Source organism: Anomaloglossus baeobatrachus, chromosome 6, assembly GCF_048569485.1.
Source record: "Anomaloglossus baeobatrachus isolate aAnoBae1 chromosome 6, aAnoBae1.hap1, whole genome shotgun sequence".
NCBI classification, from domain to species: Eukaryota; Metazoa; Chordata; class Amphibia; order Anura; family Aromobatidae; genus Anomaloglossus; species Anomaloglossus baeobatrachus.
The window spans coordinates 152,603,686-152,617,678 of record NC_134358.1 but is presented as its reverse complement, the minus strand read 5'-3'; the positions used below and the strand labels follow the sequence as shown (position 1 = coordinate 152,617,678).

The following is a 13,993-nucleotide window of genomic DNA, read 5'->3' as shown; positions in this document are numbered from 1 at the left end:
GGCAGTGATTTATTCCAACAAGATTGTGTGCCCTGCTACACTGAAAAAATTGCTCCTGAATGGTTTAGAGACCTTTGTAAACGGATTAAGGCCCTGACGTGGCCTCCAAATTCTCCAGATTTTAAAGAGTGTCTGTTGGACAAAATAGAAAACCTAATGGTTGACATGCTGGTCCAATCTATGTAGTCTTTGCCTCAATTTACCGGACTTAAAGGATCTGCTGATATTTAGGTATGAGAAACCACAGGACACTTTCAGAAGTTTTGGTGCTAGAAAACACACAACACCTTGCGAGGTTTTGTGGGGTCATTTAATATCTCAGAACAGTTTTGGCAAAGATGATTTTCATCTTAAGTGGATGTTTGTCTCAATGGGAATCATAAGATTTCAATTCTGGTATTTACTAGATTTTGTGGAGAAGATTTTGACCTGCAGAAACTAAATACTAAATAAAACATTCCTATTCTATCACCAGTATTGCAAAAGGATGTATAGAACTTTGAACCCATGTCTGTGAGTTCATGGACTGACATATGTGTCCATTTAGCCACCCCCTCAGCACATCGGACTTTAGTGACGAAAAGGACTGTATGCAACTGATAAATCTTTGTTTGATTAACAACTACGTTAGCATGAAGATTATAAACTTCAATGGCAATGTCCTACAATAATTAACCTTTAACCTTCATAGTTATGTAATTAGTGATGAGCGAGCACTACCATGCTCAGGTGCTCGTAATGAGCAGTGGGTGCTCGGATATGCGCGATTCGAATACCCGAGTATAATGGAAGTCATTGGGGAACGCAAGCATTTTTCGGAGAAATCTTTCGAAAAAATACTCCCATTCCTGATTGACTTCCATTATACTTGGGTACTCGAGTTGCGCCCATCTGAACATCCAACTACTCATTGTGCGTACCAAGCACCTGAGCATGGTAGTGCTGGAAGTAATCGGTATCGCTGGATGTTGTGAGAGTATGTACGATCTAATGTGTGATTGTGTGTGTGTGTGTGTGTGTGGGTGGGTGCGTGCGCAATCTAACGTGTGTATGTCTGCCAGAAGCAGGGAAAGACTGCCCCCGCTGAAGATCGCAGGAGGACTGGAGTCTGGTAAGTATGAGTTTCCTGGGAAGAGGGGTCTGCTTTTCTCGGGGGTAAACTTACCCCCAACTCGTGTCTCCCCGAGAATAAACCCTACCCTGAAAATAAGCCTAGTGCATTTTTCGCGGCAAAAGATAGTATAAGATAGTGTCATATTTTTGGGAAAACATGGTAAGTAGTGAAGTATATGAAATTTTGGTGGATGCATCTGTGGCGCCTCGTAGGCTTTAGTCGCTATTTCATCTCTGCTTCGTCACCACCGACTCCAGGGAGAACCGAAGAGGAACCGGCGGCACCTATCTTGCCGCATACCACAGGTAGCGTCACGAACATCTCCCCTGTAAATATTCCCCCACCATCATCTTTATTTGAGTGACACTGCTGGGGTCAACGAGCTGGGTCTCTACCACCGCATCGTCCCCGAACAGAACAGAGCCGGCCAGGTAACGAGTAACCCCCAGGCCCCGGTGTGGGCGCGTCACATCTAAAGAGATTGCATACTTAGTAAAGTTGATTTGTGGTATGATCAGTGGGGCAGTCCTGTCCTGTCTGCAGTAAGGAGGGGGGGGGAGGGGCGTCAGATGATGTTAGGATTATCCTCTTGCTAGTAGTCCTGTTTGCAGTATAAGGAGATCATATGTCAGGGGCATGCTGGCGCATGTAGTTTTACTCTGTCTGCAGTATAAGGAGGATCAGATGATGTCAGGGGCATGCTGGTGCTTGAAGTCCTGTCCTGGCTGCATTATAAGGGAATCAGATGATGTCAGGGGTATGTTAGTACTTGTAGTCCTGTAATAAAAAAAAGAAAACTAAAGGTACCTCCTAACAAACATGTGTGAACAGGTGCATATTAAACATGAAACAAGTTAAATAAACAGCTGCACTCTGAGATGCAAAGGTATGCAAACATTGAATATTGCAACTTGAGCATGCATTACTGCTAAGGAAATACATTTTAAAATTGAAACACAACATAAAAAAGGCCACTTTTATGTAAGCCCAGCAGCCAACGTCAAGGCGTATCTCGTATGCTGGATCCCTACCTACTAATACCTGCGCTGAACAGCCTACATAAAATTGGGTTGGACTGTCATTCTGCAGCAGGCAGGGACTGACAGGAGTTAGTAGACCTCCCCTCCTCTGCCTTCATGCTTGCAGTTTGCATTCTTGCACTTTCTGATTGGTAGAGCAGCAGATAGAAGCCACTGCTGAATCATTGCTATGCTCCCCTTTTTTCCTTCCTCTCTACCTTGTAGCCTATCCTATTGATACTGATATTGAATTTACACTCCCTGACAGAAGATCTGTTGCTTATCCATGTTATGTAAATAAAAGATTATAACCTGACTTTAAATTCATCCATTGGTTTTATAAATTACTCTTTTGAAAGCTGAAACCCTCCCAAATTCGGTTTAGGTTATTATTATTATTTATTTTTATAGCGCCATTTATTCCATGGCACTTTACAATGAAAGAGGGTATACGTACAACAATCATTAACAGTACATAACAGACTGGTATAGGAGGAGAGAGGACCCTGCCCGTGAGGGCTCACAGTCTATGGGGAATGGGTGATGGTACAATAGGTTGCGCAGTGGTGTACTGGACTGAGGGTTATTGTAGGTTATAGGCTTGTTGGAAGAGGTGGGTCTTGAGTTTCCTCTTGAAGCTTTCCACGGTAGGGGAGAGTCTGATATGCTGTGGTAGAGCATTCCAGAGTATGGGGGAGACACAGGAGAAATCGTGTACGCGATTGTTGGAAGATGTTATGAAAGTAAAGTTGCTGCAAAGCTGAAATATTGATTTTGGCAAGACAAAAGTTTTATCGCCTTGTCATATAATGCACCCAATCCTAGTTTACATCCTCATCTGTGCTCACTAAATGATTGGTTAATTAGTGGGTGTGCATAAAAAGAAACCCAGAACCCCAGACCTTCCCTTGAACTGCCACTTGACCTCTGACAACATGCCAAAAATCCACCCTACAACCAAAGCCTTGATTATCAAGAGGCTGAAGACCAGATGCACTGCAGAGGTGGCTGGCACCTTTAATGTGTCTCAGCGTCAAGTACAAAGAATTATAAAAAAAGATTTGAAGAGACTGGAGATGTTTTTGACAAGCCCAGGTACAGCAGACCCCACAAGACAACTGCTCAATAGGAACGTTTGTTGGTTAGAAAATCCAAAGCCAGCCCCTCTTCCACTGCAGCAGAGCTCCAACAGGCCTGCTCACCTCAAGTCCCTGTGTCAACTAGAACAGTTTGTAGGATTCTGTCTCGAAATGGTTTCCATGGTTGAATTAGTGCCCAGAAGCCAGCACTAAACAAAAGGCAATTAAAAAAACATGTAGCATTTGCCAAGTCCCACAGCCTGCTAAACAGATGGACGCTTGAAAAGTGGCAGAAGGTGGATTTATCTGATAAATCTTCAGTTGAAATACACCACAGCCACTGTAAATACTGCAGGAGACCTACTGGAGCCGATATGGATCCAAAATACACCCAGAAAACAGTTACGTTTGGTGGTGGAAAGATCAAGGACTGGGGTTACATTCAGTATGGGGGTTTACGAAACATTTGCAAGGTGGAAGGCAATATTAATAGCCTAAAATATTAAGAAGTATTAGCTACCGCTTACATTCCCAATCATAAAAGGGGTCAAATTCTGCAGCAGGATGGTGCTCCATCTCATACATCCATCTCTCCAACAAAGTTCCTCCTGGCAAGGAAGATCAAGGTGCTTAAGGACTGGCCAGCCCAGTCACCAGACATGAACATCATTGAGCATGTTTGGGGTAGGATGAAAGAGGAAGCTTGGAAGACAAAACCAAAGCATCTAGATGAACCCTGGGAGGCATGTAATACTGCATTCTTTGCTATTCCTGATGACTTCATCAATAAATTGTATGAATCATTGTTGAACCGCATGGATGCAGTCCTTCAAGCTCATGGAGGTCTCACAAAATATTAAATATGGCTCTAATAGCACCACAACTTCATTCACCAATGTTATGCAACATATCTTTGTATTAGAAGTTAATTATTTGTTTGAATTTCACATTACTTTCTGTGGGCGACAAAACCTTTGTCTTGCCAAAATCTGACCTTTCTGTGTTCATTAAATGATCAATATTTCAGCTTTGCAGCAACTTTATTTTCATAACCTAAACCAAATTTGGAAGGGTTTCAGCTTTCAAAAGAGTAATTCATAAAACCAATGGATAAATTTAAAGTCAGGTTATAAGCTTTTATTTACCTAACATGGATAAGCGACAGAACTTCTGTCAGGGAGTGTACAGGGCATTAATATTTTCCGGGGGCAATTCTACCATCTAGAGGGTACAAAGGAGGCATTTTACAATGTAAAGGGTACAGTTTGGGCATTAGTATGTGGGGGCACAGTGGTGGCATTAATATGTGGGGGGCGCAGTGGTGGCATTACTATGTGGCGCAGTAAGAGGAGCACGGTTTTTGTGCCACACAGCACGTGCCTTAATAAGGACACATAAAACAGCAGCGGCTCAGTATTGGGGTGATGGGAGGATAAGGAGTTTGTGCAGGTTGGGATTAGATAGGGACGGTGCCAGAAATGTGAGAAGTCAAATGTGTCTTTGATGTAATCTCTGTAGACGAGTCATGGCTGGAAGAAGTTGTCATGTTGGTCTGGGCCAAATAGAAAAGACGGAACAGGAGAACAATTCCATCTGAAAAAACATCAGCTGTAAGTCACCATCTATAACTGTACTGTCATCTCTTGTATGTGCTGCCGGACCGATATCTACCACTATGTAGGCATTAAATAGCGGTAATATCAGTGTAATTTGCTGAGGGTGCCCTATACCTAGGATTAATTTGTGCCACCGTAGTTATCATGGTTAACTGGTTAGGGGCCCACTCAGATATTTCACCCCCCTGAGATGAACCCTTAGCTACGCCACTGCCCCACACTGTATCATGGCCCCTATTATTTTTCCACACTGTATCATAACCCCTTCATTGTATCATAGTTTTCTCAGCTTAAAAAAAAAATCACAGATGCCTTAAAAAAAATTATGAACAATGCAAAAAAGGTGCTCTATTTTTATGGCCTATCCTGGAATTTCTGGACACTTGGCAACCAAGGCCGTGGAGCAACATGGGAATTTAATGAGTGCAAGACAGTCTTATTACAAGGATGGAGCATTTTCATTAAGGGGGTCTTATCTATGGAATATGAATACTTGTTTGTTCTTTGAAAATAAGCAGATCACAATCTCCAGGGTGTTAGGCTCAACTGGTGAGGGGGATACTCCAAGCCCTTTGGGCACATGGGCCATGGGCATCATTGCGGCAGATAAGTGAGGCACACAGAACACATAGCTGAAGGACTAGAGGTTGCTGGCAGGCAGGAGACCTTTATCAGAGGTACTGAAAACTGCAGGCAGACATTTAGGTAAGATACTGGAAGCTGCATGTAGACAGGTAACTGAGATACTGGAAGCCATAGGCAGATAAGTAACTGAGATACTGGAAGCCGCAAGCAGACAGGTAACTGAGATGCTGGAAACTGCAAGCAGACAGGCACCTGAGGTACTGGATGCCGCAGGCAGGCAGGTAGTTGAGGTACTAGGCGCTGCAAGCAGACAAGTAACTGAGGTCCTGGGAGCTGCAGGCAGACATGTAGCTGAGGTACTGAGAGCTACAGGCAGACAAGTAGCTGAGGTACTGGGAGCTGCAGGCAGACAGGTAGCTGAGGTACTGGGAACTGCTGGCAGACAGGTAGCTGAGGTACTAAGAGCTGCAGGCAGACAGGCAGCTAAGGTACTGGGACCTGCAGGCAGACAGGCAGCTGAGATACTGGATGCTGCAGGCAGGCAGGTAGCTGAGATACTGGAAGCTGCCGGCAGACTGGTAGCTGAGGTACTGGGAACTGCAGACAGACAGGTAGCTGAGGTACTGGGAGCTGCAGGCAGAAAGGTAGCTGAGGTACTGAAAGCTGCAAGCAAACAGGTTTTGATTATATTAAGCTCTGAATACCTAGACCAGTATTGCCCAACCTTTCTTACCATAAAAGCCATATTCTGCTCTGATAGCGGGCCACATTTACGTCCCCCATTAACCGCCTCGAATAGTAACATCCAGATCTTACTCATCCTCCCCCAACAGTAGTGACACCCAGAGCGCCCATTATAAAAATCACTTTGAGGCAGTATATCAAGATCCAGGGGTTCCCACCTTACCTACTTGTGGTATTCTCGCATCAGGCACTCCCACCAAACTATCATATCCAGATCCAAGCAACTTCTCTATCTGGTAGTATCATTTGATACTGACACCAGTATAGCTCTTCTTTTCTTTGCGTGGCTCTCACAAATTTCACCATATGGATACCTGCTCTTCATAGCAGTTAGTTAGACCTTGTGCTAATGTACAAAGCTGACAGACAGCTGTGAGCCATACATCAAGGTCCTGCGAGCCACATGTGGTTGGCAAGCCACAGGTTGGGGAATCTTAACCTAGACACAGGTGTGTGTCTTGGTGAGCTTTATATCAGCCAGGGCAGATCATCGCATTCGATCACACTTGGTCATCTGCAAAGCCTGATGTGGAGCAGAACAGAGTTTAGCTGATCGGGGTAAAGGAAGCGAAGCACGGATCCAGGAGAGTTGTGTAACAGAGGGGAACTTAGCAGTATTCAGTTTCCCGACACTGTCCCCACAAGACAAATTAAACATAACACAGTACTGTGTAATACACGACAGAACAACTTGTGTTATACAGATGATGCTCTTTGCAACCATTCTCCACTCTGACCCAAAGATGAGAATACCAAAGAGGACACCCTCTATTAACAGTCACAAATTGGTTATATAAAATTGGACATTTAAAACTAGACAAATCTTATAATTAGAAAAAGTCAGTCCCATGTTATTTCCTTCATGTGACTCTAGAATTGCAGTTTATTGTCTATTAGTTCATGAATCTGCCAATCAGCAACGGAGTCTAAAATAAAGAACTGAATTTGTAACACAGTCCAAAACGTTTCTTCATATATCTTTACATCTCTCCAAACATGAGCCTTGTATGGGTTACTTATTTTCCCCTTGTTTACCAAGTCAATAACCTGAATCAGCAGGTTAGCTTGTATATAGGCTATTCTGGATTTCACCGCACAGTCTCCATCCCGGCTTATGTTGGTATCTCAGAAGATGACTTGTTTTAAACTCCTTGCTGTATTGACGGCTGTTCTTGTGTTTTGTGATACAGTCAAATGGGTAAGTGAATCAAATATCTACTTTTAGAATTTATATATTGAGGACCATACGCTTACTGTACATCTTCAGCAATTTTGGAATATTGAGTTTTATAAAATCAGAAAACTGAGAAAAATATAAGAATTTTTGCCACAGAAAATGTCATATTTGTAAAAAAAAAAAAAAGTCCAGATGCACAAAAAACAAGGTCCTCATGGCACTTCCATCACCATAAGATCAGTCTGAACTAGACTTGTATATTGATATCCTTGTTTAACGCTCTGTATTCTGAAAGCAACATTGAAGCACCACGTAGATCTTATAATGCCTGAAAATGGATTGAAAGGGCCACAGGAGTCTGAATGATATACTCAGAATATGGACAGTTACGGTAATGGGTACAATATGCCCATCATTATTAATCTCGTGTGTTTGGTAAATATTGATAGAGGAATATTAGGATTTGAGTTTGGTTCTTTTATTCTCATGTGTTTAGCGCAGAGTTCACATCTACTAAATTATATTGTTTATCTATATATCTATATTGTTTATTGCGCCAGTTATGATTCTTTCTAATTTTTTAGAATACATTAGACCTTATCCTTTTTCAGTAAGCTAGCTAAGCAAAAGTGTAATAGAAAAAGGTGGTGACGATTAAAACGTAGCTTTTAATAGCCTGTAATAAAATGTAGAACCACACAACAAGAATTGGTTGTAAATCCAACCATAAAATAATTAGGGCCCAAGTCAGGCTCCTACTATTATAGAGATAGGACAAACGGAGACGGTAGGGAATACCCCCACCGTGACCAAACTCGCAAAGTTGTCAGGTCATGGCATTAATACTGCAGACTAAAGCCCAGTACTATTCTGTGGACTAAAGTGCAGTACATATTGGTGTGCAATTTTGTGTGACACTCGTAATAATCTAGTTGTCGCCTTTGCGAGTTTGGTCACGGTGGGGGCATTCCCTACCGTCTCCGTTTGTCCTATCTCTATAATAGTAGGAACCTGACTTGGGCCCTAATTATTTTATGGTTGGATTTACAACGAATTCTTGTTGTGTGGTTCTATATTTTATCACAGGCTATTAAAAGCTACGTTTTAATCGTCACCACCTTTTTCTATTATACTTTTGCTTAGCTAGCTTATTATTTGATTGGTAAAGCCTTGACATGATCTATTTCAACCTTATCCTTTTTCAGTAATAAGGTAGACATTGAACACAAAATGTTTGTATTTAGGAGTTTTTGCTATTTTACTTCTGCAACTGTGCAACTAATGTTCATTGTATACAAGACTATATTCTATATAATCTCATATAATTTAGCACTTATAGAGACTGGTGTATTTGTTCTGGGATTAATGTGGTGACACATGTAATAAGGATATTGTAAAATATCAGATTTCTTTGAGGTTTTGTGCTGAAAAGTTCTATTACAACTCTGTGCTGTACAAATTGGTAATACATTACTCAAAAAAAATAGTAAATTCTATTATCATCTGTAAATATGTTTCAGAGGATGCATTCAATTGAGTCTTAGTTTGGCCGGATGTCGACCGATCTACTCATTAACCTCTGCAGGGAGAGCAGAGTGACGCTCTACGGCACCAAAAGGTGGCTATGTTAAAAGGGTAGAGCTGGGGAAACCCATTTTCATAATTACGCTTAGGATTATATGGTAGATTGTGTTTAATAAGAGCTTGTATGGCTGCGGGGGACTTATCCCATTCTGCATAACACAAACAGCCCTTGATGTGGGTACTGTGTAATGCTCCATTAACCCTGTGAAGGGGAATTGAACACATGCTGATTTACCATAGGACAGAAAATTTCTGGAGCATCCCTGCTAACTGACCTGGATTTTCTAGGACATTGTTGAATTTTCAGACACAATATTAGCAACTATGAGCTGTTCAGGACTGAAAAAGGAAGCCATTTTGCAAACAACACCTAAAAATTTAAGTTTTAGGGTTTGCTAGGTGGTGGTCCTGGGAGAGTCAGGGGCAATCCTGACTTAGTGGATGAGACTTCAACATCCCTATTGTTCCATCAGAAATCTTAGTACTAGGGATGAGCTTGGGCGCTCAGTAGTCGTGACAAGCAGTCGGACGCTTGGACAGGCTTGACTTGTGTATTGAGTATAATGGAAGTCAATGGGGAACTGAAACATTTTTCTGTAAGAACGAGTTTCCCCATGACTTCTATTATACTCAATACTCGCGTTGTGCCCAACTGAACGTTTTACTGTTCGTTACAAGTATCGTACACCCGAGTATGATAGTGCTCACTCATCACTACTTGGTATGTTTTCTGGAAGACACAGCAGGTTGACACTTTAGATAAACCCATAGTCCAAAGATGCAAAGCCTTTCAAGAAGCCACTGTACAAGTAACTTTATACTCCATAATCTACAGCTGTTTTGGTTTCATTGTTCAGCTTTCAAGAGCAATATGAGTAATATCAATTAATCTTCCCATACACCTTGATAAATGTATCTGTCAGGTCCCGGCAGACTCAGAAACCATCCCCAGCACAATGTTAAATGTGACTCCAGCTTCCCAATCATGCCTCTAAGGCTAGGGCCCCACTTTGCGTTTCCACCTGCGTTTTTGGTGCTTTTTAGGTCCGTTTTGAGAAGCCCCTTTTTCATGCGAAAAGGCATGCGTTTTGATTTCCCAGCAAAGTCTATGGAAAATGGGGATTTCTAGACCCCACTTTGCGTTTTAAAATGCTGTGTTTAATTTGCATATTTTTTGGCAAAAACCATGCGTTCAAAGAAGCAACATGTCAATTGTTTTTGCCATTTTTGGATGCGTTTTGCTAACATTGAAGTCTATGAGAAATGGCAAAAACCAAATTCCTGCGTTTTACCTGCTTTTCCAGTGCAGAAAACACGCGTTTTGGTCTTAAAAAACGCATGCTTTTTGGACATCAAAATAATGATTTCATATGTCCCTTTACACACACACATAGTCCGACAATTAAAAATAAGAATTTTAATAAATTATTGCTATTTTTCCATTAAATATCATATTACCGCTATAATTTCATTAAATTAATCTATTTTCATTATTTTTCACAAAAATATAGATTTGTTTCTTTTTTTCCAATTTTTTCATTGAGTTTGACTATTTAAACTTTATTTAGCAGTGTCATGATGTTCAAAACGCATCTATCAAAATGCAGGTGGAAAAGCATGTAAAAAGCGCTGAAAACGCATCTAAAACGCGGTAAATACGCATGCGTTTTCAGCGCTAAATTTCTGAAAAAGGCAACTTTGGTCAAATCAATTAAGCCCAAAACGTGCGTTTAGAACTGCAAGTAGGTGAACGCAAAGTGGGTCCCTAGCCTAATACCTGTTAGGACCAGGATGACGGGTAGGCCCAGGAGGTGGATCCACTGGACTGAGCACCACACCGAGGGCAAGGTGCCCGGTAGCCGGAGCAATACGGGTAGCAGGACAGTCCGTACAGAGGAGTGGGTGTAGAAGTCCCTGGGACCACGGAGTCTCTGAAGGTAGTCCGGGTGACGGAGCTCAGGTTCGGAGGCCGAGAAGATGTCAGGCAGGGTCCGGAACCAGCGGAGCGGGAAGGTCGGTCGCCACACGGATCCAGGGATTGGAGACGGTAGGGACTGAGAAGATGGCGGGCAGTCACCGTTAGGAGTTCTGGAACCGTCAGGACCGGTTGGCGAGACAGGAGCGGCTCTACAAGAGAGATAGGTAAGTACGGGACAAAGCACAGGGAGACCTGACTCCTAGCTTAGCAAACACGAAGAACAGGCCCCGCCCACTTGCAAAGGAACCCTCTATATACCCTGTACCTGCATCTTCAATATCCTGTTGGAGGACGCTGGCCCTTTAAGAAAAGGTCAATGACCGTGCGCGCGCCCTAATGCTCATGCGCGAGGCCCGGGTGCCAGAAGCCAGAGCAGGATGCGGTGTGCCGGAGGCAGGAGTGCCGGGCCGGCTCAGGACAGCAGACGGGCGCCGGGACCGGGGACCGGGTTGCCTGGAGGACGCAGGTGAGGGAGCTTGGAGGCTGAGGAGCGGGGGACCGGGGAGCGTGGCACGGGAGCGGGGAAGCGAGGTCCGGGAGCGGGGGAGCGTGGCAGAGGAGCCGGGGAGCGTGGCAGAGGAGCCGGGGAGCGTGGCAGGGGAGCCGGGGAGCGTTGCACGGACATCGGGGAGCGTGACAATATCTAAGAAAAAAATAAACTGTTAGGCCCTGTGCGCACTAGAATAAGGATTTTTCTCAAGAAATTTCTTGAGAGTCTGAAAGATTAGCGCACTTGTGTTCAAAAAATGCACCGCGTTTTTACCGCGTTTTTGATGCGTTTTTTTCCCGCAGGTTGGTCCCTGCGTTTTTTTACCATTATCTATGACAATATTAATGAATATAATAATTAATATTAATTAATGCTGTCCTCGGTATATGCAGATGAACCTGGTTAGTCTGGGGTGGGGGCGAAGGGCATTTCTTCATTACGTGCAGCCCCGTTGCATCTTCTTCTGTTTGAGAAGGAAAGACAATGTGTGAAGGGCAAGCACAGAAGAGAAGACGTAGAGAGAGTCATGAGAATGTTAATCCAGCTCAAGGGAAAATGAAAACAAACTGAACAGCCAGAGGCAGAGCAATCAGTGAAGGAACGTCCCTAGGCACGTACATATTCATACACTCAGGGTGGCACTAAAGTTTATTTTTTCTGATCATAACATCTATTGTCTCAGGTATCAGAGACATTATTTGTAAGCTGGATTCATATTCTAGATAGTACTAGATATTTCTGAGGCTTCAGGTCCATGACAGGCTCAATTTAAAAGAAATCAGATCAGTCACCAGGTTTCTGCTACTTCATCTGAGAGCAACATAATGTAGGGATAAAGACCCTGACTCCAGTGATGTGTCACTTACTGTGTTGCTTGTTGTAGTATTGATAAAATCACTGTTTTATTACCTGGAGATTATCACTGCTGCCGTGTAATCCTCCATAACTCTAATGGTTTGCAGCTTTCTGGTCATGCAGAGTAGAGAGAGAGATGACAATCGGTGGTATGGGCAGGGTTATACAAAGCTCAGCATTCAGAGAGCTGCTGGATCTGCAGCCAATTAAAACTGCAATTTTATCAAGCAGCCCCGTAAGTGACACATCGCTGGAATCTGGGTGCCCCCTGCATTATGCTGCTCTCAGGTGGGGAAGAAAAAGCCTGGTGACAGATTTTCTTTAAGTTCTAATAAAGCTTTTGTATCCATAAATCACACAGCAATTTACATTTCTTTTTCTCATTGGAAGGTACATGGTGCACAAGACGAAACTTATTCTAAGTGTGCACTAATGATAAAAGTACTGGATGCTGTAAGAGGAATTCCAGCCTCCAAACTAAGCGTCAAGGTTCACAGGCAGAAGGAGGACAAGAGTTGGGACCTGCTGTCATCAAGGTAGATAAGTACAGTAACTAAGGGTTCAACAGAGGTGGGGGGGACACACTATATCTGAGTGGGCCCCTAACCAGGTAACCAGGTAAATATGTATATGACTATGGTGACACATCCTAATCACAGCAGATGACTATGCTGTGACTGAAATGAAATCACTATGCAGAGTCCAAGACCCCAATTACCACCATATTGTGACTACAGTGGCTTCTAAAAGTTTGGGCACCCCCCGTCAAAATTACTGTTATTATGAACAAAGGGAATCTGTCACCAGGTTTTTGCTACCATATCTTACAGCAAGATAATGTAGGCATAGAGATACTGAATCCAACAGTGTATCACAGAGATTACTGGGTGCAGCCGTTCTCACATAGTCAAAGATTTGAGTTTTAAGCATGTAGCTGAGCTGAGAGAGCTGTCCTGCCCACACCAGGCTCTCAATAGATTGACTATGAGGTGTCAATCACAACGGGGGGCGTGTCGGACTTCCCTACATATGCATTTCTTGTCCTGCAATGTTAATCACAGGGTACTAAAGCCATTAGGTTAAGTAAACAATAGCGCACACACAGATAATAGAAGCACAGTTGCTTTTTGTTTTTTAACCTCTACATCATGAGGTCCTCAGCTTATATAGCAAAAACCTGCTAACACATTCATTTTAAGAAAGTTGAAGATAAAATGATCTTTAAAAGGCTAAAAACACTTCCTTTTTATTTTAGGCAAAAAATGTCATTTTTTACATTTGAAAAACTGCAAAAAGGAAAATGGAGCACTGCAAAAGATTGGGCACTGTGCATGGTTAGTACCTAGTTTTTGGGCCCAAAGTTAGAGGAGACTGAGTTTTTATAAAGCTGTGAAACTGACATTACCTGGCCTTTCCTAACGATAATAGTGAACAAGCCATAAAGGCCGCTTTACACGCTACGATATCGCTAATGCAATGTCGTTGGGGTCACGGAATTGGTGACGCACATCCGGCCGCGTTAGCGATGTCATTGCATGTGAAACCTATGAGTAATTTTGAATCGTCGCAAAAACGTTCAAAATCGCTCATCGGTGACATGGGGGTCCCTTCTCAATTATCGTTGCTGCTGCGGTAACGATGTAGTTCGTTGTTCCTGCAGCAGCACACATCGCTCCGTGTGACACCGCAGGAACGAGGAACCTCACCTTACCTGCGTCCCGCCAGCAATGAGGCAGGAAGGAGGTGGGCAGG

At 43.1% G+C, this 13,993-nt stretch overlaps 1 protein-coding gene across 1 annotated transcript in view; it reads left to right on the top strand.

Annotated features, from left to right (window-relative positions):
• The first annotated feature begins 7,271 nt into the window (after positions 1-7,271).
• Positions 7,272-13,993, top strand: part of TTR (transthyretin) — a 33,913-nt gene continuing 27,191 nt past the window's right edge. The window contains exons 1-2 of the mRNA XM_075316046.1: positions 7,272-7,355; positions 12,632-12,777. Of these exons, the coding sequence (XP_075172161.1) occupies positions 7,272-7,355; positions 12,632-12,777 (230 nt within the window). The remainder of the gene's footprint in view (positions 7,356-12,631; positions 12,778-13,993) is intronic.